General features: G+C 40.2%; 2 protein-coding genes across 2 annotated transcripts; both read right to left on the bottom strand.

Annotated features, from left to right (window-relative positions):
- Positions 1–893: 893 nt before the first annotated feature.
- LOC117303984 lies at positions 894–2,993 on the bottom strand. Its single transcript, XM_033788454.1, has 4 exons — positions 2,988–2,993; positions 2,604–2,799; positions 1,934–2,025; positions 894–1,388 (listed from the first exon to the last, which is right to left on the bottom strand). The coding sequence occupies exons 1-4, from the start codon at positions 2,991–2,993 to the stop codon at positions 1,029–1,031; spliced, it is 654 nt and encodes a 217-aa protein (XP_033644345.1). The 3' UTR covers positions 894–1,028.
- Positions 2,994–6,237: 3,244 nt separating this feature from the next.
- On the bottom strand, positions 6,238–10,721 carry LOC117303873. Its single transcript, XM_033788275.1, has 4 exons — positions 10,408–10,721; positions 8,196–8,333; positions 7,483–7,574; positions 6,238–6,939 (listed from the first exon to the last, which is right to left on the bottom strand). Exons 1-4 carry the CDS (start codon positions 10,577–10,579, stop codon positions 6,580–6,582), a joined length of 762 nt encoding a protein of 253 aa, XP_033644166.1. The 5' UTR covers positions 10,580–10,721; the 3' UTR covers positions 6,238–6,579.
- Positions 10,722–12,691: the final 1,970 nt, after the last annotated feature.

The raw sequence follows: 12,691 nt of genomic DNA, 5'->3' as shown, positions 1-12,691 counted from the left end.
ATCCAGTAAAATTAACTGGGTTCAATGTAGTTGAGAACATTGTAAAAATTAGTCCAAGATCGGTGGACGTCGCTATTGAAACATTCAGTTTTTAGGAGGAATCATCGGATTATGATACACTCAAATTGTTTTCAGGAATGATTCTCCAATCATAAATAATTCATCGTGAACTTTAGACGCGGACATCCTGCGGGTAACAAAACACGGATACTCAATGTGACTGTCAATAATTTCCATAGGCTATATTTATTCTACTTCAAAACAAAATACCAATTCACACTTTTGCACAAGTGATAAACTCGTTTCTAAATAACAAATAACAACAAATTGTTTCTTTTTCTCTAAACCAGATTTCCGAGATATCTCAAAAACGCTTACACCATTTTGAATTTAAATTTTCACAGATTAGTTTTATTGTATAATCACCAGAAGAGGATCAGAGCATACTGATCGAAACGTCGAGTTGAAACCAATTTTCAGATCCACCCCAACTCAAAGATTAACATTACGTTTTCCAGCAAAATAAGGAATAACAGTCCCATAACCAAAGGTATACGTTCAGAAAACACCGGTAACAACAGCCAATCGCGCCGCCAGGTATCCGATTTAAATGTGGCCAAAAACCAATATTGTGATATCACAAACCCTGTGATTATTGTATGTGTGAAAAAAAAAATAGGAAAAAGGGGTAAAACAAAAACTGTGTATGTTTTCAATATTTTGAGATTGAAAGTAGAGTCTCACTAAAAGTTCAGTCTCAAAATCTATTATTCATTGTCCATCTCCGGAGAAGTGTTTCGGTCTCATGCATCAAGCAAGGTGTGGCGGACCCCCCCCCCTCCACCCCGCCCATCGAACAAACTCTAAACTTTACAAAAGGGGGAGGGAACAGTCCACCAAAAATGTGTTTCGGTCTAATTCGATGGAATTTTGAGATTGCATATTGATGATCAGAGTAAAGGGCCTCAAATAAAAAGCAAGTCCGTTTGAATGACAAGGTTTTCTTTCTTTCCGATCGGGCGACGTGTTTACTCTGGTTTGTACGCAAAGCCTTCCGGGAGATCTTTCTTCCCCGCTGGAGGGAAAATGATGTTTTCTGGATCCGCCATGTAAAGCTCACTGTCCACCTTCTGGATATAGTCCGGGTACTTGAACTCCTTGAGTTGCGCCAGGAAGGTCTTGGCCGGCTCAGAGTCCACCCCAGCCCCAGTCAGCTCGGCTCTGAGGACGTACAGCATCCCGGGAGGCTCGGTAAACTTCTTATACAGGCCGCAGTTAGAGATGCCGAGCTCCTTGGGAGCATTCTTGAGGATGAAGTTGGTTCCTGAAGATTCCTTCCAATCCTTCTCGAAAGTATCTTGGAGTTTGGCGTCCTTCTCATCAGCTACCTGTTATTACGAACAAGGATGACAGTAAAAGCACCACTCGATAATCGAGTGAGGTTTACGTTATTGCGTAAACTTCTTAAGTTCGTTCCAAAGAGAACCGATGGTTGAAAACTCCCTACAAAACGAACTGGTGGTTGACAACTCCCTCCAAAAAGAACTAGTGGTTGACAACTTCATAACCCCACCACTTTAGACCTTGTGACCATCTTGATTTTACCCCGTTCCAACTCAATATAACCAAACTGAGGCTGGACGAAATAATACTATGTGTCATGTTTGCGCAATGAATGTTAGCATTCATGAATACCGTAACTGAAAACAGGGTACACGACCAAGATGGTGACAGCGTGATAAAGTTCTATACTCATCACCAGAGATTTTCACGTGGTGCTACCGCCGACCTCACATACCTTACTTGCAAAGTGTCAAATCCCACATGAAAATCACGAGAACTTAAAAACAACACTATTTAGGTACTATATTATTATTATGTTTGTGTTTAAAATGTTTTGAAAGAAAAATAATGAGATGTACAATAACCCTACCTTAAATCCTGACACGAGGAAGATGTTATCACCTTTGGGCAGCCAAGGACCTAGTGGTTTGCCGGTGGTAGTCTCGATCTCCTTGTATCCACCTGTATGTCAAATGGGGGGGGGGGGGGGGGTAATTAATAATGTAACAATACTTTTGTGTCGCTGCAGAAACGCAAGACTCCCTACCAACTTGGCTGCCATGTTTAAAAGAAGAAGAAGATTAAAGGCAAATAAACTAGTTTTTGGTTTGTGGAAGTGTCGAGGCCGAGTGGTGTAAGAGCACCGGATTCGAACTGTGGTGTTTCTGATCAGCAGAGTGTGGGTTACAATCCCCGGCCGTGTCCTTAAGCAAGACACTTATAACCATTGCTTCGTCCTTCGGATGGGACGTAAGACCGTCGGTTCCAAGTGTTGTGTAACGCATGTAAAATAACCCAGTGCGCTTTATCGAAAAGAGAAGGGGTTCGCCCCGGTGTTCCTGGCTGTGGCTGCTAAATGCGTCTCAGAATCCATCACTGCAACAACCTATTTTTCTGAAAGTTTGTATCTCAGCGCCTTGAGTACCTTGTTTGGTAGATACGTGCGCTAGATAAGACTTCGATGTTCTATTTATTGAGACCAGGGGAAGCTTCTGCAGCGTAATTGTGAGTTTAAATAGGCCGTGTTTTTGACGACTTACCCGGGTAGGCTACCGTAGTGCCCGGACCACTTAGTCCTTCTTTCATGACCTCCACCCATTCCGGTTCTGGTTTGCTTAGCCCGAAAGCTGAAAATGACGTTCCATCAAATACCGCATGATTCACGTATTGAAAGGTGGCTGTTGGTAAAAACAAAATAATTACAATAATTTTGAAAACTTCCAGCGCGAATACTTTCTGGATAATTGGTCCCCATTAAGGGAAAGGTAAAACTTTGGAAAATGTATTTTAAAAATACTGAAACTGGTGTCGACACCTTCGTTACATCAAAATAATATTTCGTTCCCAATAAATGGTATTTCGAGGTGATTTCGAGAAGGGAACAAAATAAAAAATTTGAGATTACGAAATAGTGTTTGTTCTACCTCCATTGTTATAATAACCTTGTGCAACGCAGACCTCAACACACTGGTACCCCGCAATGGACACATTGATACGCATCGCTTCAGCAGGGTGCGGGCGCCGGTTGACGAAAAAACATGGCGGCGCCCTGAAAGCGTGAGAAATAACATGGCGGCGGCATGTGTTAAGATGGCGGCGCCACGCGATTTAGAATCATTGGTTGCGTTCGACACCGCGGTGCTCATTTGGGACATCATACGACAAGAGCTAATCGAACGATCATTCACTCTCTCGTGGTGACGTCATGCACCTCGGGCTAGACCCAAATGACCCGAAGCATGGTGTGGGGCTAAGCAGGTTGAGCCCCTGAAAAGGCGTCAAAGTTATTCGAACGTACCGGTGGCAGATCGGGGTAGACCCGGGAAGCTAACTGAACACACCACAAAAGCCCTTTTCACACTACAGGTATTTCCCGGGAAATTCCCGGGAAATGTTAGTCGATCTGTTCACACTACAAACTAATTCCCGGGAAATAACATTTTCCCGGAAAATAATTTACCCAGTTAAGGGGTAGGGTTAAAGGAGTTAACCCCTGGGAAAAACGTTTTTCCCGGGAAAAGCATCTAGTGAGAACGAAAGCGGGTTTAACTTACCCCACCTTTTGCTTCCACTGTGTTGAGACGTCATTAATCTCGAAAGGTCACAGACGTCAAAAATAGCGCGCTAAATAATTCGCGTGGTAACAATAGCCCTTTTTTGTTTTCTCCTTCTGAAAGTGTATACGTTTAGGTACGAAATTAAAAGTAAATTACATCTGTAATATACAAATAAATAATGAATTTAAAAAAAAATAGCACGTGAATGGAATCGGAATAGAATAAATAGTTGACGTGAACAAGCTTCCTTCTCGTACACACGCCATGTGTGTATGGTATTTCTTATTTATACATGTATTCGGCCGTTGGTAGACTTTTGTTGTCCAGAGTCAGATTTGAGTTCTTCGATCGACATTGCTGTGTACCACCTGACAGTAATTTACTTTAGTTCAATTTGTTGCTCAATTTCTTACGATGGGTAGAAGTGACCGATGGAGTGATGATAACACTTTGAAACTAGTTGCATTTTTGGCCGACGATGCAGTCCAAAAACAGCTAGATGGGCATATAGGCCTACAAGACACGGGACAGTTTTCTCAAAATTGGCTGACTGCCTGCGTTAACCTGAATATGAACGGACCCCTGCCCATTGCAGATAAAAACTGAAAACCTTTGGAAAAAGACTATAGGTCGGTAGGATAATAGTTTTGTTTTTCAAGGCCTAAATATTTTCTATTGCATAAGTGTTCCCCTGCAATTTTTTTTTCAGAAGAAACATACATTTAAAAGTCTTTATGAAACCATGAAAACATGCTAGCCAATATAGGGTTAAAGCCTATTCAGTGTTCTTTCTTTGCACAATGGGAAAACAGCACTGTTGATGTTGTTAGAAGGGAACATCTGGAGTTTATTTCCCGGGAAATTGCTCTTCAGTGTGAAAAGGGCTATAGATGTGTATTATGTAGGCCACACGTACACTATGCGTGGAGGTGTAGACCTATGAACTCTCATGGTAGACCTATGTACACACAATTTAATGTAAACGTTTTTATACACGGTTTGGTTAGACCATTAGGCTTCCTAGTCCGAACAGCCTCGTACGTTTTTACCTTTTGGGTCGAGGTTTCGGTGCAGCTGTGTCGCTATGTATTCTTCGTTCTTTTTCACCACCTCTGCGGCGAATTTCCAATTATCTACGAAAGACGAAAAACGAGTGCTATAGCCCCCGGTCTTCTCGAAGAAATTCCATATGTAAAACAAATTTTGCTTGTCGGCGGCCATGTTGAAGAGCGATGGTCACTGTCGGCTGTCCTTCAGCAGTTCTTAACCGTTAAAAATGTTTTCCACCCGAGGTCAGCAGGGCCCTTTTTTCAAAGCCGATGTGATGTACAAATGTTTCGTCATTGTGTCAACAAAGTGACGCAATTTTACAAACACTGGGAAATAAGCTTCGTGTTTGTAAAATTGCGTCACTTTATATAAACAATGACGAAACACTAAGTAGATAGGTTGTTCTCCATTATTTTGAGCAATCATATGAAAGACGTACGGAGTCACACCGCAGCGGTAACGCAAACGTCAACGATAAACGACCCAAAGAGAACGCATTCTATTGGTTGAATTGCTCCACGCAGAATACGCCAACGCTTTATTTAACCAATCGTGGCTGTGCATTGTTGACATTCTCGTTTTCGTTCTCGTTATCAGGGCCTGTGTGACCGGACCTTAAAATCCCCTTTCACACGAGAGCGATTTAGCACGAGTCCCTTGCTTAATTGTAGCATTGTTGTACAAGTTAACAAAATGTATCTCGTGTGAAAGGACGATAATCTTGGAGTGGGGAGGGTCCCCTGTAAAATCTTGTCCAACATCGCAACATTTTAGGTCTACACCACATTAAAGATGCAGTGATCATCGGATTATGTTAATATCAAAGTTATATTTGTCACAAATATCCAGATCATGAATAATTCATCGTGAACAGTAGGCGCCGGCATCCGCGGGTAACAAAAAATACGGTACACACTTTAAATAATGTAACTCTACATACTATCTTCCAGGTTATGAACAAAATAAAATACTCATTTTACACGTTGGCACAAAGTACAACATTTAATGTAAATTTTTATCGTTTTACCTTTGGGTGCTTTCCCCCTTTTTCTAATACCAATAGTATCCAGTGCCTTTAAGCCTTAAAATAAAGTGTAATGTGTCTGTCGCGTTGATAACTGGTTGTTTATTTTAATATTACATAACACTGACGTTTGTTAGTAAGCTCACGATAAGAAGCACGGGTCGTCCGTTTTAGTAGGGTCATATCTTACAATTACCATTCCAGTGTATTTTTCATGCCAGATATAGTGGAAAAGGACATCTCATTTGTCCATCTAGGTCATCTGGTGCCAGAGCTATTACAATTTATGTTTTTCAAGATGGCGTCGGCGGCCATATTGGATTTAGAGGTCAAGATGGTCCCCAAACCTTACAATTACCATTCCAGTGTATTTGTCATGCCAGATATAGTGGAACAGGACATCTCATTTGTCCGTTTAGGTCATCTGGTGCCAGAGCTATTACATTTTATGTTTTTCAAGATGGCGTCGGCGGCCATTTTGAATATAGCGCTATAAAAAAAGTTCCTATCAAATTTCAGAGGTTCATAGGGCTAACTTTTTCTTTAAATGGTTCCTGAAGTCAAATCCATCGAAAAAAAAAAGGCAGCAAAAGAATGGTCACGGAATCCAAAGATATGACCCTACTATTTGACCGACATGGTTTTCTTTCCATTGTGTGACGTATTTACTGAAGCAGGACCGTTACTAAAAAAGGGCGTGTCGGACCCCCCTCCCCCTCCCCCACCACCAATTGACCAAAAGGAGGGAAGAGTCCATCCAAAAAAAGCTTCGGTCAAATTCGAGGAAATTTTGACACTGTATGTTGACGATCTTAGAGTAAAAATGTTCGCGATAAGAAGCAAATCCGTATGAATGACGGTTTTCTTTTCCATTGGGTGGCGTATTTACTCTGGTTTGTACGCCAAGCCTTCCGGGAGATCTTTCTTCCCCGCTTGAGGGAAAATTATGTTTTCTGGATCCGCCATGTAAAGCTCATTGTCCACTTTCTGGAAATAGTCCGGGTACTTGAACTCCTTGAGTTGCGCCAGGAAGGTCTTGGCCGGCTCAGAGTCCACCCTAGCCCCGGTCAGCTCAGCTCTGAGGACGTACATCAACCCGGGACGCTCGGTAAACTTCTTATACAGGCCGCAGTTAGAGATGCCGAGCTCCTTGGGAGCATTCTTGAGGATAAAGTTGGTTCCTGAAGATTCCTTCCAGTCCTTTTCGAATGCCTCTTGGAGTTTGGTGTCCTTCTCATCAGCTACCTGTTATCACGAACAAAAATAAAGCACCACGTGAAATTCAAGTGAGATATTTTATAGTTCGTTCTGAAAAGAACCCGTGGTACTCAACTCCAGAGCAACAATATTCTCAAAAGAGATTACGATAGATACTACCGCAAACCTCACCAACAATGCAAAGTTTAACATCCCACGTGAAAATCCTTGCCAACACGAGAACTGTATAGCCAGTTTTTGGCCAAGTAATTTTTTTTCTCAAATCAAGTCAAGTCGCAACAAGTCATTTTTGCTCAAACCAAGTCAAGTAAGTTTTGCTCAAGTCAAGCGACAATGCATTCTTGCTCAAGTCAAGATAAGTCATAAGTCATTTGTTTTTCTTCAAAAGTCAAGTCAGGTCGCAAGCCAGTGAAGTCACGACTCGAGTCCAAGACAACGACTCCAGTCAACAACACTTACTGGAGTCAACAACACTGGCTCGAAACGAAACATCGATTGCTTAACTTTATCGATTCGTTTTCCGTGTTTAAAATGTTTGAACGAATAGATATGTGATGTCGTCAACCGTACCTTAAAAGCTGACACGAGAAAGATGTTATCACCCTTGGGCAGCCAAGGACCTAGTGGTTTGCCGGTGGTAGACTCGATCTCCTTGTATCCACCTGTAACGTTAAACGGGAGAAGGGGTTAATTAATATTCAGTATACTTGAGATAATTAATGACTCGATTGTGTAAAAACATCTGTATGTCAACTCGCTCGGGGCTTATGTATTTTATATAACGGACCACAACGTTGAAGTTTTGTTTAGGTTAAAGACACTGGACACCCTTGATAATAATATTGTCAAAAGACCAGTCTTCTCACTTAATGTATCTCAACATAAGACCAGTCTTCTCACTTGATGTATCTCAACATATGCAAACCCAGCTGTGAACATTTTAACTCAGTTGGTCGTCGAAGTTGCGGGAGAGTAATGGATTAGGTAAAAACACCCTTGCTGTACTAAAACACGCTACTTGTTGTACAGATGCTTGAATGCGAGTTCAGCTATTCAATTCAAATATTTTAGTGAGAATCTCATCCTTTTTCAAAAATTACGTTACTTCAGAGGGAACCGTTTCTCACAGTGTGTTATACTATCAACAGCTCTTCATTGCTCGTTACCTAGTAATTTTTTATGCTAACAATATTGAGTAAATACCAATATTGTCCAGTGCCATGTGAAATATTTTTGCAGCGTGACTTGGACTTTTAATAGGCCGTGTTTTTTTGACGACTTACCCGGGTAGGCTACCGTGGTGCCCGTGCCGCCACGTCCTTCTTTCGCGACTTCCATCCATTCCGCTGTTGGTTTGCTTTGCCCGAAAGCTGCAAAGGTCGTTCCATCAAACGCAGCATGATTCACGTATGGGAAGGTAGCTGTTGGTAAAAGTTTTGAAAACTTGCAAACTAACTTTCTTAACAGAATTGTTCCCGATCGGGAATACAACATTGAAATTGTAATTAAAACACTGTTATTTCGTTACCTCGAAATGTTATTTCTTCCCATGAAATAGTATTTTGAGGTAACGATATTACTTTGATGGAAACGAAATTATATTTCGAGTGAACAAAATGATTTCGAGGTAATGAAATAGTATCTCGAGGGGACGATTTTTTTTTGCTATTTTTGTTATACCTTTTCAACTTTCTTTTTACCTGTCCCTTTAGGGGCTCCGTACGATCGAATAGATGAATGTTTGTGATAATAAGTTCAGCCTGATGAGACAAAAAGTGTAAGACTCTTATCCTCAAGAAAGGTGACATATATAAAGGACCCGCTTCACCCCAAATAAAAACATATGTTGAATTTTTTGGGGAGCGGAACAAACAGGGAATTACAGCAGGCATCACAGCTGTTTTAAGTTCATCACAGTCAATTACAGTTACGACAAAAACATGGCAAGTAGGTTGTGATTCTTCGACAAAACAAAACTGATGACGCACGTAATAACCGCTTCAAATACTGACTTATTTCAAATACTGACTTATTTCACCAAAAACACAACCTCACGAGTATCTTGTTGTTGTGTCCGGTCATACGTTTAACCTTTTATTTTCGGCCTCGTTTTTAGCACTGTTTATGATTTAGGTTTGTCTTAAGTACCATCTACTTGGTTGGTCACCATTCAGGACCTTTCGAGTAGCAAGAAGGCAGAGTTTTAGCCCTTATCACCACCCTCCTTAAAACCTTTATTATTATGAGAAAGCTGGAAATGAACTTAAACACTTTGGTTCAATTTTGAGGCACTGCATTTCACGATAAAAAGCAAGTTCTTGGGTATACAACAAAAATAATTTGTTTATGTTCTATTGATACAAGTATCTGTGCTCATTGTCATTTCTATCTGTTTCACAATATTATAGATTAATCGGTAATTGTTTGAAAACAAAATTAACCAAGCTCAATGTAGGGGCTACGTTTACAAAAAAAAGTTTTTTAAAGGAATTTCCAAGCAGTTTTCAAACTTATCATCATTTATTATCCTATTACTTGAGTTGTAAGTCTAAAAGTTTAGTTAAACGCGTTTAAAGTAGAGAAATGTTTGTGGTCACACACCCTGTAATGATAATCTCTAAATGAGTTGGCTTCCCGTTGGTTTCAACTCGACGTTGCAAAAAGTATTCTTCTGATCCTCTTCTGGAGATAGCTAAAGTACATTGTTACCATTATGAAAAAGTTTGCGGTAACACCATGTAATGACTATCTCTAATGAGTTGGGGTGGTTCTGAGAACCGTTGGTTTCAACTCGACGTTTCACTCAGATGCTCTGATCGCCTTCTGGAGCTCGACGTTTCGATCAGTATGCTCTGATCAAAACGTCGAGTTGAAATCAACGGTTCTTTTCAGAACCACCCCAACTCATTAGAGATAGTCAGTACATATATAGTGTTACTGAAAACCTTTCCATGTCGTATTTCCACCATGCACAGTTTCAAATCCTACTTACATTATTACACAATCAAAGAGCCAGACTCCTGATGTGTCAATCATGATAAAATCCACAGACAGTCACGCCCACTAATATAGGTCTATGCAGTTGTATAGTAGCCTTGTTGGACGTCAGTCAGTGCCACTGTGAGTCCAGCCTGGGCTAATTTAACAGTACGTTGGTACTCTAAAAACGTGAACGTCGGGTAGACCACTAGCCTTTGTTCAAGACACTTTTGGATGTTTGTTATCTTACTATCTCATGCGGTTAATTTCCAGCTGTCAAGGGTGAGCACGCCCTCTTGTGGCATTGGTTCAGGTATTAATAGCAGGAGAGTCTTGAACACATACTAGTGTATCACCAGACGAAGGACCCAGTGATCTATGAGTGGTACACACACATTATGCATGGTGGTATAGCTCTCATAGTAAAGCTACATGTCAAAAACGTAACAGTTAACACGGTTTGAGTTCAGGCTATAATTTAGCTCTAATTCGAATACCCTCAGTATACGTTTTTACCTTTTGGGTCGAGGTTTCGGTGCAGCTGAGTCGCTATGTAGTCATCATTCTTCCTCACGACGTTGGCGGCGAACGTCCAATAATCTACGAAAGACGAAAAACGAGAGCTATAGCCCCCGGTCTTCTCGAAGAAGTTCCAAATGTAAAACAGATTTGGCTTGCTGGCGGCCATGTTGAAGTGCAATGATCCACGTCGTCGGTTCTGCTCTAGCAGTTTATACTACCATTAAAATATTTTACCAACCGAGGTCACCAAAGGGCCTCTTTAATCCTAGCGTGCGAAGCCGAAATTGTGTCAATAAACCGACTGTTTGTGCAATTGGGTTAGTTTTGTATACAATGACCTATACGCTTGTAGATATCATTCTTCATGTGACCTTGATATTACTAATGTTTGGAGCAATCCTGCATGAATTGAAGGATTATGTCAATCATGATAAAATCCACAGAAAGTCACGCCCACTGTTACAGGGGTTCGCAGGTCTATATTTGAAGGCAGTGGACACTATTGGTATACCGGTAATTACTTAAAATAATTATTAGCATTTAACCTTACTTGGTAACGAGTAATGGGGAGAGGTTGATGGTATAAAAAACTGTGAAAAAGGGCTCCCTCTGAAAGGCCATAGAAAGAAGGAAGTTTCCACGAACTTGATTTCAAGACCTCAGTTTTAAAACTTGAGGTCTCCAAATCAACCATCTAAACGCACACAAACTTTATGTGACAAGGGTGTTTTTTTCTTTCATTATTATCTCGCAAGTTCGATGACCGATTGAGCTCAAATTTTCACAGGTTTGTTATTTTATGCATATGTTGAGAGACACCAACTGTGAAGGCTAGTCTGTGGCAATTACCAGTAGTGTCCACTGGCTCGAAAGGTATAACCGCTTAGTGAACAAAAGCATCTCGCTTTCCTTATAATCTAAAAGTTGTCTTTAAATTGCTGCTTATTTTTGAACCATTGTGTGTATCTATAATTTCGACATAATGTGCATTGATATTCTGTGTGACAGCATTAAAATAAATTTTAAATGTTACTGAAGGAATATGGTGTATCTTTTAACATATTAGAAGATGCAGTGCATAATTTGAGGTGTACATTTTTTACGGTATAACAAGCTTGGTTGAATATTGTTTCATATTAATTATTTTGAAAATTATATTTATTTAAATTTAATCCAAGGTCAGTGGACGTCGCTATCAACAACTCCTTATCGCTTTTAGTATAGGGATCATCGGATTGTGATAATCTCAAAATGTATTCACCAAGTCCAAATCGTGAATAATTCATCATGAACCCAGACGCGGTAACAAACTGATACGGTACTGCTTCTAAAACTCAATGTGACTTTCATGAATGTGTATTTATTCTACCTCCGGGTAATGAAAATAACATACTCATTTACACTTTGGCACAAAAATAGAGATTAAAGGAATACGTACACATTGGATTGTGCGAGTTGAACTATGATAGCGGTTGAAAACATTTATTATGAAATGCGGAAAAGTAGAATATGATGATCAACATAAACATGCCTAGAAAATGCATGATTTTCCTTTCATTTTCCGAACGTATACGATCGGCCATTTTGTGGAGTCAAATTATCTTGAGTTCACAAAATGGCGCGCCGTGTTCCACGACGTTAAGGAAAACCGTGAAATTTTGAGGTTGTTTTTTGTAGATAATTTCATTCTTACTTTTAATCTATTCAACCATCAAACGCTTTCCATAGACCAACTCGCATGATCCAATGCAATGTTTCCCTTTAAAGGCAGTGGACACTATTGGTAATTACTCAAAATAATTATTAGCATAAAACCTTTCTTGGTGACCAGTAATGGGGAGAGGTTGGTTGTATAAAACATTGTGGGAAACAGCTCCCTCTGAAGTGCCATAGTTTTTGAGAAAGAAGTAATTTTCCACGAATTTGATTTCGAGACCTCACGTTTACAACTTGAGGTCCCGAAATCAAGCATCTAAACGCACACAACTTCGTGTGACATGGGTGTTTTCTTCTTACATTATCTCGCAACTTTGATGATCGATTGAGCTCAAATTTTCACAGGTTAGTTATTTTATGCATTTTAGAGAGATACACCAACTGTAAAGCTAGTCTTTGACAGTTACCAATAGTGTCCACTGCCTTTAAGAGCGAAATGGTTTTGAAATATTTTGGTTTTGTCTATCAATGATAACTGAAAATATAGATTTCAATGTTATATAACACCTATAGTAGGCCTACTTTTGTCACTAAGCCTGTTGATGAAAACCTCTATAGTATA

Source organism: Asterias rubens, chromosome 20 (genome assembly GCF_902459465.1).
Source record: "Asterias rubens chromosome 20, eAstRub1.3, whole genome shotgun sequence".
Lineage (NCBI taxonomy): Eukaryota > Metazoa > Echinodermata > Asteroidea > Forcipulatida > Asteriidae > Asterias > Asterias rubens.
The sequence above is the reverse complement of the archived record's forward strand: the minus strand, read 5'-3'. Positions and strand labels throughout refer to the sequence as shown.

What these genes read in the sequence shown, in the direction of transcription:
- LOC117303984 (XM_033788454.1), bottom strand. An exon ending in CACTACGGTAGCCTACCCGG is followed by an intron (nt 2,026 to 2,603) that starts GTAAGTCGTCAA and finishes TTTGACATACAG; the next exon opens with GTGGATACAAGGAGATCGAG. An exon ending in TCCTCGTGTCAGGATTTAAG is followed by an intron (nt 1,389 to 1,933) that starts GTAGGGTTATTG and finishes TCGTAATAACAG; the next exon opens with GTAGCTGATGAGAAGGACGC.
- LOC117303873 (XM_033788275.1), bottom strand. Translation starts at nt 10,579, where the DNA reads ATGGCCGCCAGCAAGCCAAATCTGTTTTACATTTGGAACTTCTTCGAG. An exon ending in CACCACGGTAGCCTACCCGG is followed by an intron (nt 7,575 to 8,195) that starts GTAAGTCGTCAA and finishes TTAACGTTACAG; the next exon opens with GTGGATACAAGGAGATCGAG. An exon ending in TTCTCGTGTCAGCTTTTAAG is followed by an intron (nt 6,940 to 7,482) that starts GTACGGTTGACG and finishes TCGTGATAACAG; the next exon opens with GTAGCTGATGAGAAGGACAC.